The sequence below is a fragment of the Acanthochromis polyacanthus genome, chromosome 19 (genome assembly GCF_021347895.1).
Source record: "Acanthochromis polyacanthus isolate Apoly-LR-REF ecotype Palm Island chromosome 19, KAUST_Apoly_ChrSc, whole genome shotgun sequence".
Taxonomy (NCBI): Eukaryota; Metazoa; Chordata; class Actinopteri; family Pomacentridae; genus Acanthochromis; species Acanthochromis polyacanthus.
In genome coordinates this window covers 27,770,833-27,790,726 of record NC_067131.1, presented here as the reverse complement: position 1 = coordinate 27,790,726, position 19,894 = coordinate 27,770,833, and the positions used below count along the sequence as shown (strand labels likewise).

The window sequence follows — 19,894 nt, the reverse complement described above, 5'->3', positions numbered from 1 at the left end:
TGCTGTTTTTTAGCAGCAATTTTTGACAATATTAAGCAGATGAAAGAAGGTTGACCCATCGACCTGCTTTCTATGTGGTTGAAGGTAGGGTGACCATGTTCTGTTTCTCTGAAAAGAGGACACACTTCCAGCTCACACGCGAAAAATTTTCAGTCCCCCCCCCCCAATTTTTAGGGGTTTTCCATGGGTCAGGGGGTTTTCTGTGCTTCAAACTCCGTTAAACAGATATTCTGAATTCCCCAGAAAAGAACACTTTACCTGGATATACAGAAAAATAGCCCAAAACACTCACAAACAGTTGCTTTATAAATACTATATTTATTAATTTAAAGCAATTCTCCTAAACAATATAATCAGTCACATACAAATATGGCATGCTCTAGTCTTTAATAGTTATTGACTCAAGTTGTGTAGGAACACATGTATTCAGATGTTTAACAAAATAAGAAATAATCATCTCTCTTAAATCTGACACTTACACCTTAGTGAGGTAGAGTACCATCCTTCAAAATAACCTCCCAATTATCAATTATGTATAAACAGAAATAATGCCTCAAAAAATTAAACAAAAAGAAAAAAGAGAGGTAGCCTATTCTTCAATGTTCAGTTAGCCCATTCTTCAAAATAATGTGTGTAATGGCAAATGAAAAAAATATAGAAATAATGCCTCAAGTCAACAGTCTTTTTGTCCCTTCTTTTCCCCTTTCTTATTAGCTACAGAGACATAAGTCCCAGCTTTGCAGACTGTACATTCTGCCTCCCATTTGACACGACCCGGACGAAAACAGGGGTACTTTTTTCGCATTTCATCAGTGAAATGACATTTGCGTTTCGGCATTTTCTTTCGGTTCGAGTGTTCTCTCGCAGTGTGCCTACCTGCCTGTCAGCCTGCGAGGAGTGAGTGAGTGTGGAGCGTTCCGGGGTTCGGCTCAAACTCCGCCTCTCAGAGCGTGTTTCCAAAGGAACAATTCAACGTGAATGATAAATACACTGGTCTGTGACGCGCTCAAGCTAGGCAAGATCAAAAACCCGGACATTTGAAGGACTTTATAAACGCCGGCCGGACAGGCCGGACAGCCTCTCAAAAGAGGACATGTCCGGGCAAAAGAGGACGTATGGTCACCCTATTGAAGGACACATCCTGGTCCAAAATAACTCCAAGGTTCCTCACAGTAGAAGTTAAGGTCAAAGAAATGACATCCAGACCAACTCTGTGGTAAAATTACAGGGTATCCAGGACTTTTGACTTTAAGACGTGTTGGAAATTCAACTAAAAGATCTGTTTTACTAACCTGGCAATAGCCAGATTAATAATTGTGTAGTACTTGATAGTACTCCACAATATCAATCTGGGACCGCTCCATGTAAATCCGTTCGGAGGAAAGAGGCACGGATTGGACAATGCAACAGTATGTCCCACCTCTGACAGGTTTGTTTTTAGCCAATCGCGGGATCTTCACAACGAGCGGAGCCAATTGGTAGATTAAACTCTTACCAAAACCCGTAGGTAAAAAAGTACAAACATCTTTACCGTCCAGAAATGCGTAAAGCGCCTCTCGTTGTTCTTCCTTCAAAGAAGCGATAGGAGATTCAGCTAAAACTGACTTAATAGCAGCATCTACACGATCGTTGTCCTCCGTTGCCATGTTTGTTTTGATCTACTGGCGCTTGGTGCCGTCTTCACACTCGGATATCCCGCCCCACACACGAATACTGCTGCATGATTGGCCCGTGCCAACTTGGCTCTGTATGAACAGTGAATGCGGGAGCGGTACAAGATGGTTTCTTGAGAGATTTGTGAACTCACAAATATCGCGAGAAATCAACTTGCTGGCAAGGTTACTGTTTTACCTGCATAGAAATGAACATTAATGTGGTTTTTCCTAATAACATTGCTGAAAGGTAGCATCTTTACTGGGTTAAGGTCTGGGCTCTGACTGGACAACTCTAAAATGATTGTCTTCTTTGTCTGTAGTCATTCTGTGATAGATTTCTTTGAGCCTACTGGTCATTGTCTTGCTCCATCACTTCAGCTAGACAGCCACTCCAACATTATTTTTCAAGATACCTTTACAAAGCAGCTCCAATGATGTTGCCTCCTCCATGCTTGATAATATTATCATGCTGGTCTGCAGTGTGTTTACATCATGCTCTTGCCAGAAGCACTAAGGAGTATCTGGGTGCTCTTGTGCAAACTATAGGTGTGAAGTGATGTTTTTTTGGAGAACGGCAGCTTCCTGTGACAGCATTCCTGTTCAGTGATGTAGTATACGTCATACACTCGTCCACAGCTCCAGTGATTCAGTCTTCAGGTGTTACTCTGGACTTCTTCTTTACAACACTGAGCGTTCAGCATTGTGTTTTTGGAGTCATCTTAGCTAGACTTCCACCCCCACAGAGAGCAGCCACAGAGTTAAACTGTCTCCATTTACAGAGAGTTTCTGTAACTGTGGACTGATGAATTTCTAAACTTCTTGAGATTACTGTGTAGCTTTTTCTAGCTTTATCCAACCATTCTTGTCTGCTGATGTCAGTAGCTTTTTCACGTGGATAGCAAACTGAGTCTATACACAAGCTGGTAGAAAAATGAACAGAAAAGTGTTGAAAACTGACTGTTGGAGCCATTTCAATCAGCAACCAGTAAGTGGTGCTGTGACCTAGTTACCTGTGCATTTAAAGGCTTCACTAATTGACAAAGGTGTGGTGCATCCAGGTATATTGTTTTTGACTGTGGTGGATTGATGGATGCTCTTTGTTAATATTGATGGACTCCAGAAGGTAAATAAGTTGATGATGCATCTGTTCATAATTGTGAGTTTGGACAATTACTGCACTTTTTGTAAATATGGATTCTATTGGTGTTATTTTTGGGCCAAAACAGAGAACTAGAGCACATCAGAGCAGCCAAAAGCCATGCGTTTGTTAGTGAAACAAAATGTGCATTATCAGTGACTATAATGTGGATTCAACCCATAGGTTTAGATCAAGCCTTTTGATTTGGTCTAGACATAAAACCTGCTTGGTAGTTCAGCCACTAGAGGGCTTGGTCACCTGAGAGTCAGTCTGGTGCATTTGGTGTACAGTATACAAGTTCTTCTTTTCAGGAAACCATATTACTGTATTTTGTTTTTAAAAGTGATCAGTACAGGATTTAATTTTTCTGAAACTTTGCAAAGTAGGAGCTGCATTTTTTTTTGGACATTTTCTCCCCAAATTGTAAAAAGATAGATTACTGTGGAAGTAAGTGTAATTTAATTTGTGGTGCACAGAACAACAAAACTACACAGGGTAAAGATCTGCAGCAATATATCTTCTGACTGACTGTTTCCAATGCACTATTTGTATTAGTCATGCAGCTCTGTGCTGGAGGCCTCTACATGAGCACATCTTAGCATGATTAGCCAAAAATAACAAAGCACTGTACAAATCCTGACTATGAATAAATTAATGACGTATTTCTTGACATTGTACAGCGTAAAGATGGACAGCATTCAGAGGCAGGGATGGAGGATGTGATGTTGGATGGGGGAGGGCTGCAGAGAGTTCAATGGCCTGTCTGGCCTTTCCCTCTGTAGCTCTGTTGCAGCTGCAGGGCCTCTGGGAAATGTAGTGTCACTGAAATGCAGCCTTTGTTTTGTTTGTTCTGGGTGTATTGGTATACCCAATAAACCTAGAGAATTTCACACTTACTTCTATTAGGTAATATGGGATGATGCAGTGATTCACCGTCCTTGTTAACATCAATTAGGCTCCTGTTGTATTTTCTTATAAAACTTCATCTCCCAGGCTGCTTTGCGGTGCGCATGCTCCGTGAGCGGGGACCAGAAGGCTTGACGGTGGAAAATGACTGGAGGGAGCCTCGTATCTGGTGGCGAAATTAAACAATATCACCACGAATTGTGGTTTATTTTCAAAGAATTCGCATTTTTGTCTTGTTTAAACGTAGACCAATTAACTCAGGAGTACATTTGGTGACTCTGGAGGATTTGGAGGCATTTTAAGAAGTTTTTCGCCGTCGGAACAGTGCCAGAGACACACCGATAAGGGTATTTTTTTCCCCCTCCGCCAGAATGCCGCGGGACAACAAAACTCCTCTTATCCAGAAAATAGCCAAGCAGGCCTACACCACCTTTAAAGGCCTCAAGTGTTCATCCGGCGGGGAGAATAAAGTTGTGGCAGACAACATGAGTGAACTGATCTCCTTAGTGACCGCCGTGAGAGCTGCTGACCTGAAAATTGCTCCCCGCAAAACCAAGCCGAGCTCCGGGGCTGCAGAGCTCCAGAGCCCCCCGGTAACCTACATGCACATCTGCGAGACGGACGTGTTCAGCATGGGGGTGTTCCTGCTGAGGACCGGAGCCTCCATCCCGCTGCACGACCACCCGGGGATGAACGGGATGCTCAAGGTCTTTTATTCCTCCTGTCCATCTTATCCCAATATCCCACACTGTCTGTTATGGCTCTGGACAGTCACTGTGTTTTAGCTACAGACAGCCCGGAAACACTTCAACACTCAATAAGCAGCACTTTAACCCAGTAAAACGCACTGTTGAGGAAAGGCAACATCAGTTTTATTTTTTTTTTAAATATTGTTCTCTCATATTATTTTGGCTATTTTTTTTCTGTATTTGTTTTGTATTGTATTATATATGTGTGTGTGTATTTTTATTTTGTTTTTTGTACATTTTCTGTTTGGGTTTATATATTATATTTTTTTAGTTTTATTTTGTTTTTTAAGTTCTATAGCTTGGTTTTATATATAATTTTGTTCTTTTTATTTTTTGCTCATTTATTTTCTAGTTTTGGGTTTATATATTTATATTTTATAGTTTTATTCACTTTTTTGCTAATTTCTTTTCTATATGTGGGTCTTACAGGGTTAAACAGCTGCTTTAAACACTTTTCAATAGTCACCTAGTGTTACTGCATAAAACTAATAGAACAAGTGTTCAACAATTAAATATCACTTTGATTTAGGTTTTTAAAAAATGAGGCTACATTACAGCTATTTTTTAGATTTTCAAAGTGTCTACTGTCACTGTAACCTCCACATCCAAGGCCCCTCCTTTTCATTACAGTCCAAATTAACTCCCTTTTAATGAGCTAGTGGAATTTTTTTTAGCACGAACGTCATCAATTCATTGATGCCATTTTACGAGACGTGAATATGTAAACTCTTAATTGTCAAACAATTTGAATCCGTTACCTTGGGCTCCAGGGGATGAAGACAGACCTTTCTGATATGTTACGTAGACATATTATTTCAATCCAGTCAAAACAATCTGACAGTACTTTTAACTAAATACCGAACTGACAGCAGATCATGTGTTCAAGCCAGAATTTGGCACATCTAAGAGGCTAAGATAAAGGTTGGGAACCATAGAGATTTTACAATGAACCTCCTCTTAAGATCAACTATACTGAGATGTGCATTACTGGTGAATTTTGTCTGAATGTCTTTCAGAGGGACCCTTTGTCAAAATCAAGATTTATGAGCTTTGTTATTCCAGTGACTGTGCTCACATTGTGCCGACTCCTAAACAAGGCTGGGTTTCATCAGATTTTCTCAGGAATACATGCTGCACTGGACTTAAAACCACTATTTGGTTACAGATTAGACCTCCAAAACTCAGAGTTACATATTTAGAAATCTTCTTCCATGAAATTAACCCTGATATAAGTCTAAACCATTATAAATAACATTTAAAGCTTCTGATGTTACCAAAAACCCCAGTAGTCAAGGGATGCTTAAGATGCTTCCTGATCAGTGTTGGGTCTGTCAGTGATGTGTTTTGGACATTTTCCTCTGATAAAGTGTTTTCCTGAGCAGTGAATGCTTACAGAGTACTACAGAACGCTGAAACATAGAAAGATGCTGCACCTTTTTAAAGTCGCATTGAGTAAAGTCTGCTCCTGACACTGCAGAGGTGAATGAGATATTTAAATGATAACGTGGCTGTAAACTTTGACCAGGGTTTGCTGTATAATGATGTTGGACAGTGTGAACGCACAGTATCAAAACGAGCAGAAAGGTTTTGCATATACTGATATCCTCTAACAATGCTATGATTGTGAGACCCATTAATATTTCCTCTGATCACACATAGCCTCACTTTTTCAACAGAAAAATATCTTTTCACCATCTTGAAACTAAGATGTTTTAACCGTCATAACTAGGCTTGTCACGATACTAGAATTTCAACTTCGATACCGATACCCAGTTCAGTATCGATACTCGATACCATTTCGATACCACACGGAACAAATTAAAGCACAGGCTTTTGTACTTTGCTGTAAAACCATTTTTTTTATTGGGAAAAACTTCTGTATCATTAATACAATATTTTTTAAAGATGTATGAGGTAGTGCAAAACAAAATAGTACGTCAGTATTTAACCTCAATTTCAGTGCTCATGAAATGATTACGTGAGGGAAGGTCATACCTAGGATTTAGCTGTTTAAGAAGTTGTTTGAACCCAGATTTCTCTACTGTGTAAATGGGGACCATATCCATGCACAAATACTCTGTCACAGCCCTGTTTATTTTCTTTGCTTCTCGTGACTTTGGATCATAATATCTTTGCTGGTCAAACACTGCTGTTAGCGAAGGCTGTTTGTGTTTTGGTGTCGCTGCAGCCAGTCGACTCTCTCCACTCTCAGTGTCACTCTGGAGCTATAAGAGAAACATCACACTTAGCAGACGCAAATACATTTGTATCTCGTTAAATTAAAGCAGTCAATTAGAATTACTCGGGCTGCGGGCATGCGTGCTAACATTGGCAAAAAGCCCCATGTAACGTTATGTTTTGGACTAGCGCTAGCTAGCTAGCTTAGTTGGCTAATGCCCTGGCAACGTTACGTTGCCGTTTAGGATATAAATACAACTCAGTTCAATCATGATCAAACGGGAGCTTACCTCATGAAATTCTGTGACACTTGCCATGGTTATATTTCTTCATTCCATCGTGTTTTGCCGGTAGTAGCGAGACATTAACAAGCCTGGACATGCGGTGAGTTCGGAGGGGGGAGAGGGGCGCGTGGACCATAGGAGCAGAGTATCGATAGTATCGATACTACGGCAAGCTAGTATCGTATCCGTTTACAATGTTTAGGATCGAGTAAGTACCGATATTTTTGACAAGCCTAGTCATAACTAACCACCCGTAAATTACCATCATTACTGTGATACAGAATAATCCACAGCTCACCTGAGGTAGTGTGGAGTAGGTACTTCTCAGGTAAAAATGGCAGCTTCACTTCATCTGTGTGGCAGTTTTTTTCAATAATTAATAGTAATAATAGAGTGTTAATGTAAACTGTTTACGGTTCAATGGCTTAGTCAGATACACAGATAAGTTATCTGCAGTTTTGTCTTTAAAATGACACTTACTGACATAAAATCCCACATGTCCAGGTAGGGCTGGGTATCGATCTAAAAGTTTCAATACCAGTACCAATACCGATACCTTCACTTCAATACCGGTTCCTAAACGATACTTTTTTCGATACCAGTTTTACAATATATACTCTAACAGAATGAAAACTGCATTACACATTACTTTTCGCATCTTGAGTTTAATTTTCCAGTGATTTCCAGTGCAAAAGAACATTTGCAACCAATGTACAGTTCAGTACATACTGAGTCACCTTCACCCCCGGACCCTTCCTGGCCGACCCGGAGCCGGTCGCGACGCACCGCCGCCGGGAGAGGTCCCGCGAGGCGATCCTCCTGCACCGAGCGGCCGCCCCTGGCCCGCCGAGTTGAATCCTCCGGGCGGATTGCGCGGACCCCACCCATTTACCTCTTAACGGTTTCACGCCCTCTTGAACTCTCTCTTCAAAGTTCTTTTCAACTTTCCGTTAAGGTACTTGTCGACTATCGGTCTCGTGCCGGTATTTAGCCTTAGATGGAGTTTACCACCCGCTTTGGCATATACTGCACCGCGCACTATTGGCGTCCATTTTACAAAAGTAGAGCCACGTTTTAGACCTCAGAGGCATCTTTTCCTACTTCGACGACACGCTACACAACTGCAGTAAAGTCAATGTACCTAACGTGAAACCTGTCTGTGAATGGAGGGGGCACAGCATGTTTTTTTTCCGGCTTGCCGCAATCACGTGTAATGTTACAGCCAATCACAGGTTTGCTTTATCACAATCACGTGATAAGTACCGGAACAGGGAATCGAAAGACGAGGCTTATTTTGATACTCATTAGTACCGAAACATTTCGGTCGGTGCCATTAAAGAACCAAAGTTTGGTACTCAGCCCTATGTCCAGGTGAAAACAGGATATATTCCTGGGAAGTCGAGGAACAGTCTAGGAAAACCTTTGGATAGAAGACAAAAATATACAAAGTCTAAATGACCCAATACACAAAGAATAGTTACAAAGATGTAAAATAATCAAAAAACTGGGACAAATGGATGGAAGATGACCAAAATGGTACCTAAACATAACCGCAAAGAGACACAAAAGATGCAAAATAACTAAAACCACCAAAGTAGAGAAAAAACAACCATGAATCAATGCAAAATAACCACAGAGACACCAAATTCAGACTGACACACAAAGATGTTTCAGTATTTCTTATTTCTATAAGTATATCTGAATCGTCTTTTTATTTTACATTCTCTGAAATGGCGTGCTGTCTCAGCCAGGCCAAACACCCAGAACACAAATGCAAAAAAATGATGAAAAAGAACAATTCTATACTAGAAAATAAGTAAATAGATTTTAAAATAAATAAAAGTTAAAGAAAAAAGGGGGGTAAGATAAATGATATTAAATACTAAAAATAAGTAAATAATTAAACGTATCTATCTGCTAGCTCAGGAAAAATCTGATAAAGATATTTTTAATCTCAAAGGACTTCCTGGTGAAATAAAGGATAAATAAATACTCCAGCAGTGTTGTTTCCTACCTAACTGTTTGTTGTCTTTGTCCAGGTTCTCTATGGGAAGGTCAGCGTCCGTTGCTTCGACAAGCTGGAGGATAACATGAATGGAAGGCCCGTCCCTCCTGAGTTTGATCCCCCGTTGGCTCCTCTGCAGATGGGCTCCGTGTGGCACTCGGTGCTCCGCTCGGACACCGAGTACTCGGAGACCAGCGGGCCGTGCCTCCTCACCCCTATGCGGGATAACCTCCATCAGATTGACGCCGTGGACGGACCTGCTGCTTTCCTGGACATCCTGGCGCCGCCGTACAATCCAGACGACGGCCGGGACTGTCACTATTACAAGGCCCTGCAAACTGGGGCGGAGAAAGGAAAGGATGCAAAGAGCAACCCGGAGCAGCAGGGAGAGAAGGAGAAAGATCAGACGTGGCTGCTGGAAGTCCCTCAGCCGGAGGACTTCTGGTGTGGTGGGGAGCCCTACCCAGGCCCTGCAGTCTCTGTCTAGATGAACCACACTGCAGGGTATGACAGATGAAATACTGGGGCTGACATCCATCCACAAGGGTCAATTTAGTTTTGTACTCTTCCACAGGAAAGCCAAATATCTAGGTTACTTTAATGCCTTGTTGGAGGATGCAGCAGGGCAAACAAGGATTTGAACTGTGACACTCCAACCAGAATAAGTCCAGTGAACTGCCTTCCACTAACCTAAAGCATCCCCATCAGTACTGGGAGACGTGTTGACACAAGGAATTCCTCTTCCTAATGTGGTGTATTTCTTTGGACCGTTATGTTGCCTTGTACACACCAGAATGTTACCAGCCAAACGCTGTGTGAATGCTGGGTTATCATTAGCATCTCTGCTGTGTTTTGGGAAGCTTTTTTTTGTCTGCTGCCGATGACTCACCTGACGCCAAAGACTGTAAGTCAAGTTGTACCTGCCTTATGCATGAATGTATACCTAACGAGGAGGCCGTTTCTATTGGATTCACTCATTTCTTGCTCCAAAGTGCACACACTATATCACATGTACTTTATTTTCTTGATATTCCTGTAACTTATTCCAGATGATATAATTACCAAACATGTCTGGTCAGTTATGGGATGAAAAAGCTGATGTTCAGTGACTTCTACATACTCTGTGATGTATTACACTGTCATTTCCTTCATCTGGAGTCACAGTATATGGCGCATATAATGCATCATTTAAAAAGCTTACTGAAATGAAAAGAGAAAGGGAAAACTGTATTGGAGAACTATAGGGTTTTTATGATAGAAGCTGACATATTTTCTTTACTACTTTTTACACTATCATTCCAGCCTGTATGTACACTACCTTAGCTTGTGTCTTAACTTTGCTCTGGCTTACATTTCACTCCACACAGATTTGTATGTGCCAGTTTGACAATGATTGTGTTATTTTGATGTTGTATGTGGAATATGAATAAAAATAAAAAGTGCTTTATTGTTAAGTTTAAAATCTAAATTCGGAGTTAATTCCACATGACACAACCTAACGCGACACCTCTCATACAGAATCTGCACATATTGAATTATTTACTCTTGGTAAGAACGAGTGCAAAGAATATAATCTGGTTGTCTAGAAATCTAAAAGTTCACTCTACAGACTTTGAGATCCTTGGTAATGAAGCGTCCGTATGGCACGAACGAGGCAAAAGATTACACAAACGAGACAAAAATGATACACAAAATAAATAGAGCAAAACACAAAATGGAAAAATATTACATAAGAGTCGAGTGAGACAAAAAGGAAACGCCACAAAAACGCGAAACAAAACGACAAGTCAGATTAAAAAGACACAATATTACAAAAATGAGACACAATGACAAGAACCATCTAGTATTTTAATTCATGATCAAAACAACTTGTCATGGTCTAGAAATTATTTTAAATTCATAGTTCTACAAATTTACATTTTGCAGTTAACGTCTTCTGTGTAATTTTTACACTTTACAAAGTCGTCTCGTGGGCCAGACTGGACCTTCTAGTGGGCCGCATGTTTGACACCTCTACTCTAGCACCTTTCCTCTTCATCATCTGCTCAGACTATGCACAGAGGAATGCAATCTTTCCCTCTGATGATCTGACTCTAAAGCGTCATCAAAGCAGAAGACACCCTGAAGAAATCCTCTCACAACAAGACTGATTGGACTCTGCCCGAATGCTGGAAAGACGAAGTTCCTGCACTTTAACCCAACTTCTGAAGAGACATTGCATGCGCTAGATGGGTCTGAAATCGAAAAAAGTTGACCATTTCCTGTATCTTGGATTCTACAACAACACAGTGCATGATATAGAAATCAGTAAAGCTTGGGGAGCATTAAACTCTGGGTATCCCCAATTAAAACAACAGCCAAAAATAGAGTATTCAGGATGTCAGTGGAATCCATCTTGCTCTACGGATCAGACTCCTTGTCACTAATGAAGTCACTCTCAAAAAGAATTGGTGGGAGTTTAACCAGAATTTTACGGATGGTACAAAATCGGACCTCACCAATAAGTCGCTATATGACTCACATCCACGCCTGTCAGCCATCATTAGGCAACATAGATTAGCCCGGGATGGACTGTATGGCAGGCTGAGCACAACATTAAGGAAGGTGCTAGAATAAGACACTGATCTGGAAGGCAAAGAACTTTTGACTGCAGTGCTGGACAGAAGGAGCTGGATGAAGAACTATATTCATGTCACCGTTTCCATCGGATGCAAATGACTGAGTCACATCTGCTCATTCAATCATGATAGTTAAATATTAGTAATAGTATTCTATATGGTCTGTATTCTTGTGACATGCAGCTACATGTGATTCAGAGGAGACTGTACTGACACTACTGCAGACGACCAGAAGCAGCTCAGTGTTCCTGTGTTGCTCTGCATTGCCTTACAGACACTGGGCTCTGCATTACATATTTTCTGAATGCTACGATCGATTTAATTGCAGCCTAAACAAATAAAGGATACGTATATGTTCTTTTTAATACTTGAGGAGACAGAAAGCTAAATGAGCACATACAGCAGCACAATCGGATCCTTAAAGCTGACAGACTGAGAGAGGATTCTCTTCTGCAGGACAATGACCTCAAAGAGAATCAGATGCAGACAGAGAGTTCTTCGAAGAGAAGAAGAGGAGAGGAAAGGTCAATGTCCGGACAGGCCAATTCTTCTCCCACACTCCAACACAATGCACGACTTGTGGCAGGACTTAAGTTGTGGTTCTCATGTAAATGTATGGTAAGTTGAATTCTAGCAGATATGTATATGTTCTGTAAATCCAAACACTGTCATCATTTTTCTTTACACTCGTAAAAAAAAAAAACCTTCCTACAAGCTGAAGACCATATTTACTGTCTCCAGCAGCAGCTATGTGACACTGACTAGCATTCTACTGTTTTATTATCACCATAATGGTTCACTTTTCAAATTTATACTGGAGTAAAATACGCTCGAACACAATCACGTCTGCTTCTTGACTGTCAGTTTGAGGTTACCCCGTCCCTATCAGTCCGGTCAGTGGCGCTGGCTCGTATTAAAGGCAATTATCCTCAATTTGCAGTGTAAAGTCTATCAGACCAGAATATCAGTGGAGGGAATTCTTGTGGTGTTGCTTGAACAAGAAAAGCCAGTTGTAGGCCGCCGTCAGCGGAGATGTCAGATATGTCTGACTTCTTGTCCTCGCTGTATTTTACTGTTCACTCTCACGAAAAAAAGAGAAAACACTGTGATAGCTACATGGGTCCACATAGTTAAAATGTGTGGCTGCAATGTAAAATGTTATAAAAGAATTTAATGAACTCTTTACTCTTTAATGTAAATATAACAAATACAGGTTTCATTACTTCAAGTTAATCCAAATTAAAATATCATTTTGGGTTTTTTTTCAGTCCACTTCCAAACCTATGAACCTGAGCATGCTTTATTTGAAAGTTAAAACCATGTAGAGTGTTAACTTCTTTACTTAAGCTACCTTAAATAGCTTTATACAAGAGGAGGAAGAAAATGGATAAATAAATGCCACAGTTAAAATGAATGTGTTATTAATAGTTGTTTTTTTTTTTAAATGAACAACAAATGATTGGAATCTTCTTATCTATGATACAAGTATATTTGTGTACATTTAAATTCTTTAAAAATGAAAGTTTTGTTGCTGTGTGTCTCTCTTACATGTTAAGGTAAGTCCCGTTGTTTGATTTCATAATGTGCTAGTCTTGATGAAAGTTGGTTTTCGTCGATGAATTTCACACAGTCAGCGTCTGATTACAGCTGCAGCTGCACACTTCTTCTGCGGATTCTTCAAACTGTGAAAATAAATTAAGATAAATTACACAACAGACCACATGATGGTGAAATGATGTGTTGTTGAAATGGAGTTTCGAAAAACCTATCAAAGGATTTCAGTACAAGTAATTTTAAATCTAATGCACAAGACCAAAAAAATAAATAAAATACAACGAAGCGTCTCGATAAATGAAGCAAACTAAGGCGTGTTCTTCGTGTTGTTCTTGTTTCTTGTTAAGTGAGCCTCAGAAGAATAAAGATGTAGAAGACCAGTTCAGATTTTCAGAAATATGTTTGGCTACCATCATAATTCCATTTTACAGCTCCAGCGGTTCTTTGTTTGGAGTGTAGTTTTTTTTCTATAGAAGGTTCTAGATATTCACACATTCTCTTCGATTGAAAAGTTATACTTTTATGAAGGCCACAAGCTGCAACAGCTAAACAAATTACCTGACATAAAGACACGGTCAGAAACTGATTAGAAACACACAACTTTAAAATCACACACACATTTTACAGCAGAAATACACAGCCTGATCCTGACTGTATACGTTGTTTGCCTCATTCTCATTTTTCTACCAAATATTACATCATTGCTTTCTTATGAAGAACCTTTCAATTAAAAATAAAAGTAGCTGATCTTAAGTGTGCTGCTGTAACCAGGAGATGTCCTCTGTTTATTCAGATTTCTTTTGGTTGGATGACCATTAAAAACTTGAGCTACGTTTCAGAATTAGAGTCTTTTCATGGCAGATTTTCTTTGCCAGGCCTGGGACAGAAGACAACATATTTAGTTTGAGAACTGAACAGCAGAATGATGCGTGTCGTGGATGCATTGCTGCAATAGCATTGGGCATGACACAAAATAAAGAAATCAATCAATAAATTAATCAATCATGTAATTGTACATAATATGATAAATAGTTCAAAAGCAAACGGCTGGTCGCTTGGCTTCTTCAAACCCAAGGCCTCACCTAAAAATACTGTATCAGCTGAACACTTTTCCACTCACTCATGACAAAAGAGACCTCAGCAGACTGAATGAAAACTAAACACTGTGGTTTCAGAGGCACTCACACAGAACAATATGAGCATTTATTCATCCTCCTGCTGGCTTGATCCTTGTGGAGTAATGACTTACTGAATGTCCTAACAAACTGTAATGTGACAAAATGCTGCCTTACTGGCCTGAGCTGGACTCCAAACAGTCAGCCTGACTTTACCAATCAAAGAAATAATGAGAAATACAACAACCAAACCATACACATGAGTAAAATCAGAGCGGTCACACCCTGCTCATAAGGTTTGTTCAGACATGCAGCAGAAGGAGCTCAGCACAGAGACACATGATGGGATCAGAAGGACAAAATCATGAAGACCTTTATAAATTATGTAACAATAAAATGTTTTAATGACTTCCAAAGATCACCAGAAGACATGCAGGAATGTTTTGTAGCGGCTTTAAAGCACTACAATAATCCAGACCCCACACTACAGGGGAATTTACTGTTTTCTTAGGTCAGCTTGGGAAAGGAATATTCTTTTTTGCTCTATTTCTAAGCAAGAGAGAGCAACATTCGCTTTAAATTCAAAGTAAACATCCAAGTCAAAAAGACACCTTCAGTTTTTAGCTGAAGTTTTTGAGGGGTCCATTTAGTCATGTTTAAGCCATGAAATCTGCCCACATGTCCTGGGGTTCATTCACACTGATATTTAGCAAATGGAAGGACCGCTGCTTTCCCAGTCCTGACAGGCAGTTAGATGTGACTGAGCAAAGGATATTTAAAATAATAAGAATAATAATCACATGAAAAAGATTCTATAAAAAGAAAAATGAAAAAAAAAAGCCTAAAAGGTTTGAAAAGTGACAGTTTCAGTGAGGTAATTACAGAAAACGGACTTTGTGTTACATTAAACCGAAAATCTGTATCAGTTCTGATGATTTGCTGAGGAGATTTTAGAATTTAGGATTAAAAATATGTTTTGACATCTATTAAATTACACTTTAAGACCAGAAAACATACTGACAAGCTGAATAAAATATAGAAAATAAATATGTAAAGGGTTGGTATTTATTGGGAAGTAAAATTGGAAGAAAATATCACTAACTAAACAAATTAGGTCCAAAATCATTTCCGTGCATGGATATTGTGGAGGTATAGTTCATTACAAATGTATTTCTCCTTTACTTATTATTACCTTTAAAGACGGTTAGTGGACCAGTTGTGTTGCATTTCTAGTGGCTGGAAATAAAAACTGTATGTGCACTCTTTACTTAAATCAACAGTTTCTTCCTCTCAAACACTTTTTCTACATTAAAGGTGAGCTCGGCTCTGAATATAAACTATTTATTACATCCGCTGCGCCAAACCGCAGACTCGTTCTGTTATGGCTGCCGAGTTTAACACCAACTCCTACCAGATATCCTGTTTACAACCTAATTTAACACCAAAATAAAACGTGAGTGGGCAAAAACCTTGAGTCAGAGATGCCATTCGTGACGCAACGTGGGATTTACCCCATAAAGTTTCCAACACCAATAATATAAATGCAGAGTTTAAAAAAAAAAATCGAACCAGCGATGCTTTTGACGTTCCGTGAACGCACCGCCGCTCCGTTCTAGCTCTGAGTAACAAAGCAAACTGCTGATACCGGCTGTGTTTATCATCCTCATACATTTAATAGGTTACATTACATTACAACAAAACTGTCAGGTCGGTATGAGTTCAACATATTTACACATGGTTTTACACATGAACAACAACTGCTGAACACTTAGACTCACACGAGACGAGATGTGTACAAAAATAGAATGTTTTCCAACTTTACATATTAAAGGACAAATATACATTGTATTAGAAGCGTCCTTGATTCAGTCAGTGTACAAAAAGACACACGGCAAGGCACTAAATGGAGAATACAGCCACCGGCAAACGTATTAAGATCATTTCCTTGTCAATTAAATAACTTTAGACGTTTTTATTTCTTTGTAATCTTATTGCAGTTATTTCACATTTACACACATGTAGGCTGTGCGCTCCGCTGGAGGAGTGTTGGGGATTTTTTAAATATTATTTTTTACTTTATATTACAAACTCCCTTGTAAATTCCTATGAATTAATGGCTATATTTACTCATATGTTCAATAGACTGTGCAAGCAAAGTGCATTCGTGTCCCTCTTTCTGCGGCAGGAACTGGTGCGTAATTACGCACGACTGCACAAAAGTTTTTGTTTATTCCCACTCTGGTGATTGCGCTGCAGTCTTCAGTTCACAATATTTTCAGTATCATCATCTGAGAGTTATTTTTCTTTTAGGGGTTAGTGTGCGTCACGCTGCCATGGTGATGTTCCAGGGAAACCTACGAACAGATCCCGTTGGTAGCGCTGATACCACCTGACCGCTCCAGACCAGAGCTGCTGGACGAGGAGGAGGACGAGGAGGAGACAGTGGAGGACTTCCTCTCCTTCTGCCTCAGGTGGATTTTAGTGTGTCTCTTCCTCTCGTCGCTCCGGGCGAACTTGCGGCCGCAGAAGTCACAGGCGAACGGCTTCTCTCCCGTGTGCGTCCGGATGTGCGTGGTGAGGTGGTCGCTGCGGCTGAAGTTGCGCATGCAGATCCGGCACTGAAACGGCTTGTGTCCGGTGTGGATGCGGATGTGTCTGGTCAGTTCGTCTGAGCGGGAGAACCGCCGATCGCAGCCCTCCGCCGGACAGGGGTACGGGCGCTCATGGATGGGCGTCTTGCTGGGTCTGTTCGGGTACTTTCTGGGCCTCAGGATCGGCCTCAGGGGCAGGTTCTGTGGGCTGTAGGCAGTGGGGATCCTGGGCGGTCCTCCCTCGGAGCCACTGCCAACTGGACCCCCCAGAGTAAAGTTCCTGATAGTGTTCAGCGGGGTGAGCGGCGGGGGGACGCGGAAAGTATCAAGCGGACACTGGCCGAACGGTTTCCGGTCCTGGATACCCGCCGTGTGCATGTCCCGCTGGCACGCCGGCTGGAAGAAGCCCGAGTAGTCAGGAATTATGGGGAAAAGCCCTGGTGCGTCTGAGCTCCCGGGCTGCTTTGGTGAAGAGTAGGAGGGTGGAGGGTAAGAGGCGATGGGGCAAGTGGACGTGGACAAAAACGCCGAGGGGTCCTGATACACCTCCCCGCAGCCGGAGGAGGAGTAGGGAGGCGGGGGTGAGTACAGATGGTGGTGGTGGTCCATCTCTGCCTGGCTCTGAGCCGCCATGGTGCAACTCAAATTTCCGCTGGAGAAGTGATTGGGAGATCCTGAAGAGGCCGGGGAGGAGGACGCTGAGGAGGAGGGAGGAGGAGGCGGCTGGGCCACGTTGAAGATGCCGGAGACGATGTTGATCACTCCCTCGGGGTTCCAGTTACTCGGATACTGGGAGTCTATGGAGAACTTTCCCATGTAGGTGAAGGTCTGATTGCGGTGGGGCGCGGGCTGAGGGAAGCCGCTGGAGTAGGAGGACAGGTCCAGGGAGCGTTTCTCTGCGCTCAGGTCTGCGCCCATCAACCCATCTGGAGGAAAACAAACAAACAAAAACATAAATCATCAACATGTTATTAAAAAAGCAACAAGAAAGTAGGGAGAAAGTGAGGAAAAGCTGGAGCGCCTTTACGCACGAACTCTCATCATGTTAATATTCAAGGAAACAGTTAAAATCACGCTTATATGATGATAAAACAAAACACTTTTATCATTTCATTAACAGTTTGATGACTTTCCTACATGGATAAGTATTCCTTCATGATACACAGTGTGTCATCTTACCTGCTGCCACATTAATCTGGTCGTAATGCGCTCCTAAGTCGCTGTTGGGGAAGATGGCAACAGAGGTCGGCAGGCTGGTGGCGATGTCATCCACCGAGTACACGCTCTCTGCCGCGGGATGCACGAACCCCCCGAGATTTACCGGCACCTTTTCCAGAGTTTTTGCCGTCATCGTGGAGCGGAGAAATAAACCGGCGCTTTCTGCGTGTCTCTTTTGTTTCTGTTCTGTTTTCTTTTCCTTGGAAGCTTAAACCAACTAGTAGTGAGTAACCCAGCCAGGCGGGGTCACCACTGCATGTCTCTGTCCGGCCGTGAGAGGATGAGCTCTGTGCTACTCCTGCTGAGAAAAGTTCAAAGTGTGTAAAGTAACGGGAGCGGGGTCCCTGACACCGCTGTGTATATATGGGAACCTTTTCAATGCTGCCGCTACGTCATTACCCAAATATGGAGTGGGAGGGATGATGAGCGGAGAGGTTGCTGATTGGCTCCCGAGGCTCCATGACGATTTCAAAGGGAATCACTTGTCAATGGAGCGCCCGCTGCTCCAGAGATAACACGGACTTTTCCACCCGCACGAACAAAATAAGAAAAATTTCACACCGGCAACATACATCAAAAGTAGCACGCACAGCATACTCACTTTTCTTTCATTTCTATTCTTTATATTTTTCCACAGTTATTATCTTCTTTTTATTTGACATCAAAAGTTAAATTCCGGCTCAACCCATAAATGGTTGGATCCGGTGAGAAGAGGAACACCCCTATGCTCCATATTTGGTTTCCGGAATATGACCGTCGGAAAGTGACGAGTTTTACCGAGCTGACAGAGAGAGAGAGAGAGAGAGAGAGCGAGAGAGAGAACCACAATCAAATGAGACGGACAGGGGAGTGGAATTTACTCTTTTAGGTGCGATATGCTGTCTGAGCTCGGAAACTCCTGGTCAAAGATAGTAACCTGAAGAGTAAACTGTAGTCATTCAGAGATATTTTTGGAGCTTAGGAAAGGAAACCAGGGGCTATTTAAAGATGCAGAGGTGGTGGGCTGTGTGAAATAAACACACAGGAAACAATAAAGGTCACAGTGGCTCAAAGAAATATTCAAATAAATAAAACATAGTGTGCTCATGTTCTATCTGATAGAAAAAAAGTTTTCATTTATTATTCAGCATGGTGGTGTTTTATCATCAAATATCAAAATTAATTGTTTTGTTTCATGTGCTGATGTTTTCCTACAATTTGAGGATGTAGTTTGTTTTATGTATATAGAGAGTTTGCTAGAGTTTTTTGTGAGCCACAACAAGACTGCACGCCATTCTGTGGCCTGTTTAGGAAGTGTGTTTTCTGATACACACGGGCGCGCACACATGCACACACACAAACACACTGGGTCATGGACTTGTGACTTGTTCTGCTGTTTGATCTTGTAAAGTCCCTCTGTGGGTGGTAAGAAGTCGACAGACAGAAAACAGAAAATACTGGTCAATTTGGGTGGAATATACTGAGAGACTTTCCACTGTGTGTGTGTGTGTGTGTGTGTGTGTGTGTGTGTGTGTGTGTGTGTGTGTGTGTATGTTCAGGTGCTGGCTATACTTGTGGGGACCAAATGTCCCCACAACTGTAGGAAAACCGAAAACAATGTCACTTATTATTATTATTATTACTTGTGGGGACCTCATTTCTGTCCCCACAAGTTTAAACAGTGTTTTCTTGGCCATGTTGTTGTTACTGAAAACAGTAAAAGTGCAAAAACGTTTCTTTAGGGTTAGGCATTGTTTTGGTCTGGGTTAAGGTTAGGGTTAGGGTTAGGGGTTAGATACGAATGGGAGTCAATGGTGTGTCCCCACAATGATAGAAAAACACAGTATGTGTGTGTGTGTGTGTGTGTGTGTGTGTGTGTGTGTGTGTGTGTGTGTGTGTGTGTG

The 19,894-nt window shown here is 41.4% G+C and overlaps 2 protein-coding genes across 2 annotated transcripts; one reads left to right on the top strand and one right to left on the bottom strand.

The window, feature by feature from the left end:
* The first annotated feature begins 3,799 nt into the window (after positions 1 to 3,799).
* adoa (2-aminoethanethiol (cysteamine) dioxygenase a) lies at positions 3,800 to 10,377 on the top strand. The gene is made up of 2 exons (XM_022200493.2): positions 3,800 to 4,406; positions 8,950 to 10,377. Exons 1-2 carry the CDS (start codon positions 4,071 to 4,073, stop codon positions 9,400 to 9,402), a joined length of 789 nt encoding a protein of 262 aa, XP_022056185.1. The 5' UTR covers positions 3,800 to 4,070; the 3' UTR covers positions 9,403 to 10,377.
* Positions 10,378 to 15,851: 5,474 nt separating this feature from the next.
* egr2b (early growth response 2b) lies at positions 15,852 to 18,577 on the bottom strand. Its single transcript, XM_022200492.2, has 2 exons — positions 17,973 to 18,577; positions 15,852 to 17,719 (listed from the first exon to the last, which is right to left on the bottom strand). The coding sequence occupies exons 1-2, from the start codon at positions 18,142 to 18,144 to the stop codon at positions 16,557 to 16,559; spliced, it is 1,335 nt and encodes a 444-aa protein (XP_022056184.1). The 5' UTR covers positions 18,145 to 18,577; the 3' UTR covers positions 15,852 to 16,556.
* Between the last annotated feature and the right edge of the window lie 1,317 nt (positions 18,578 to 19,894).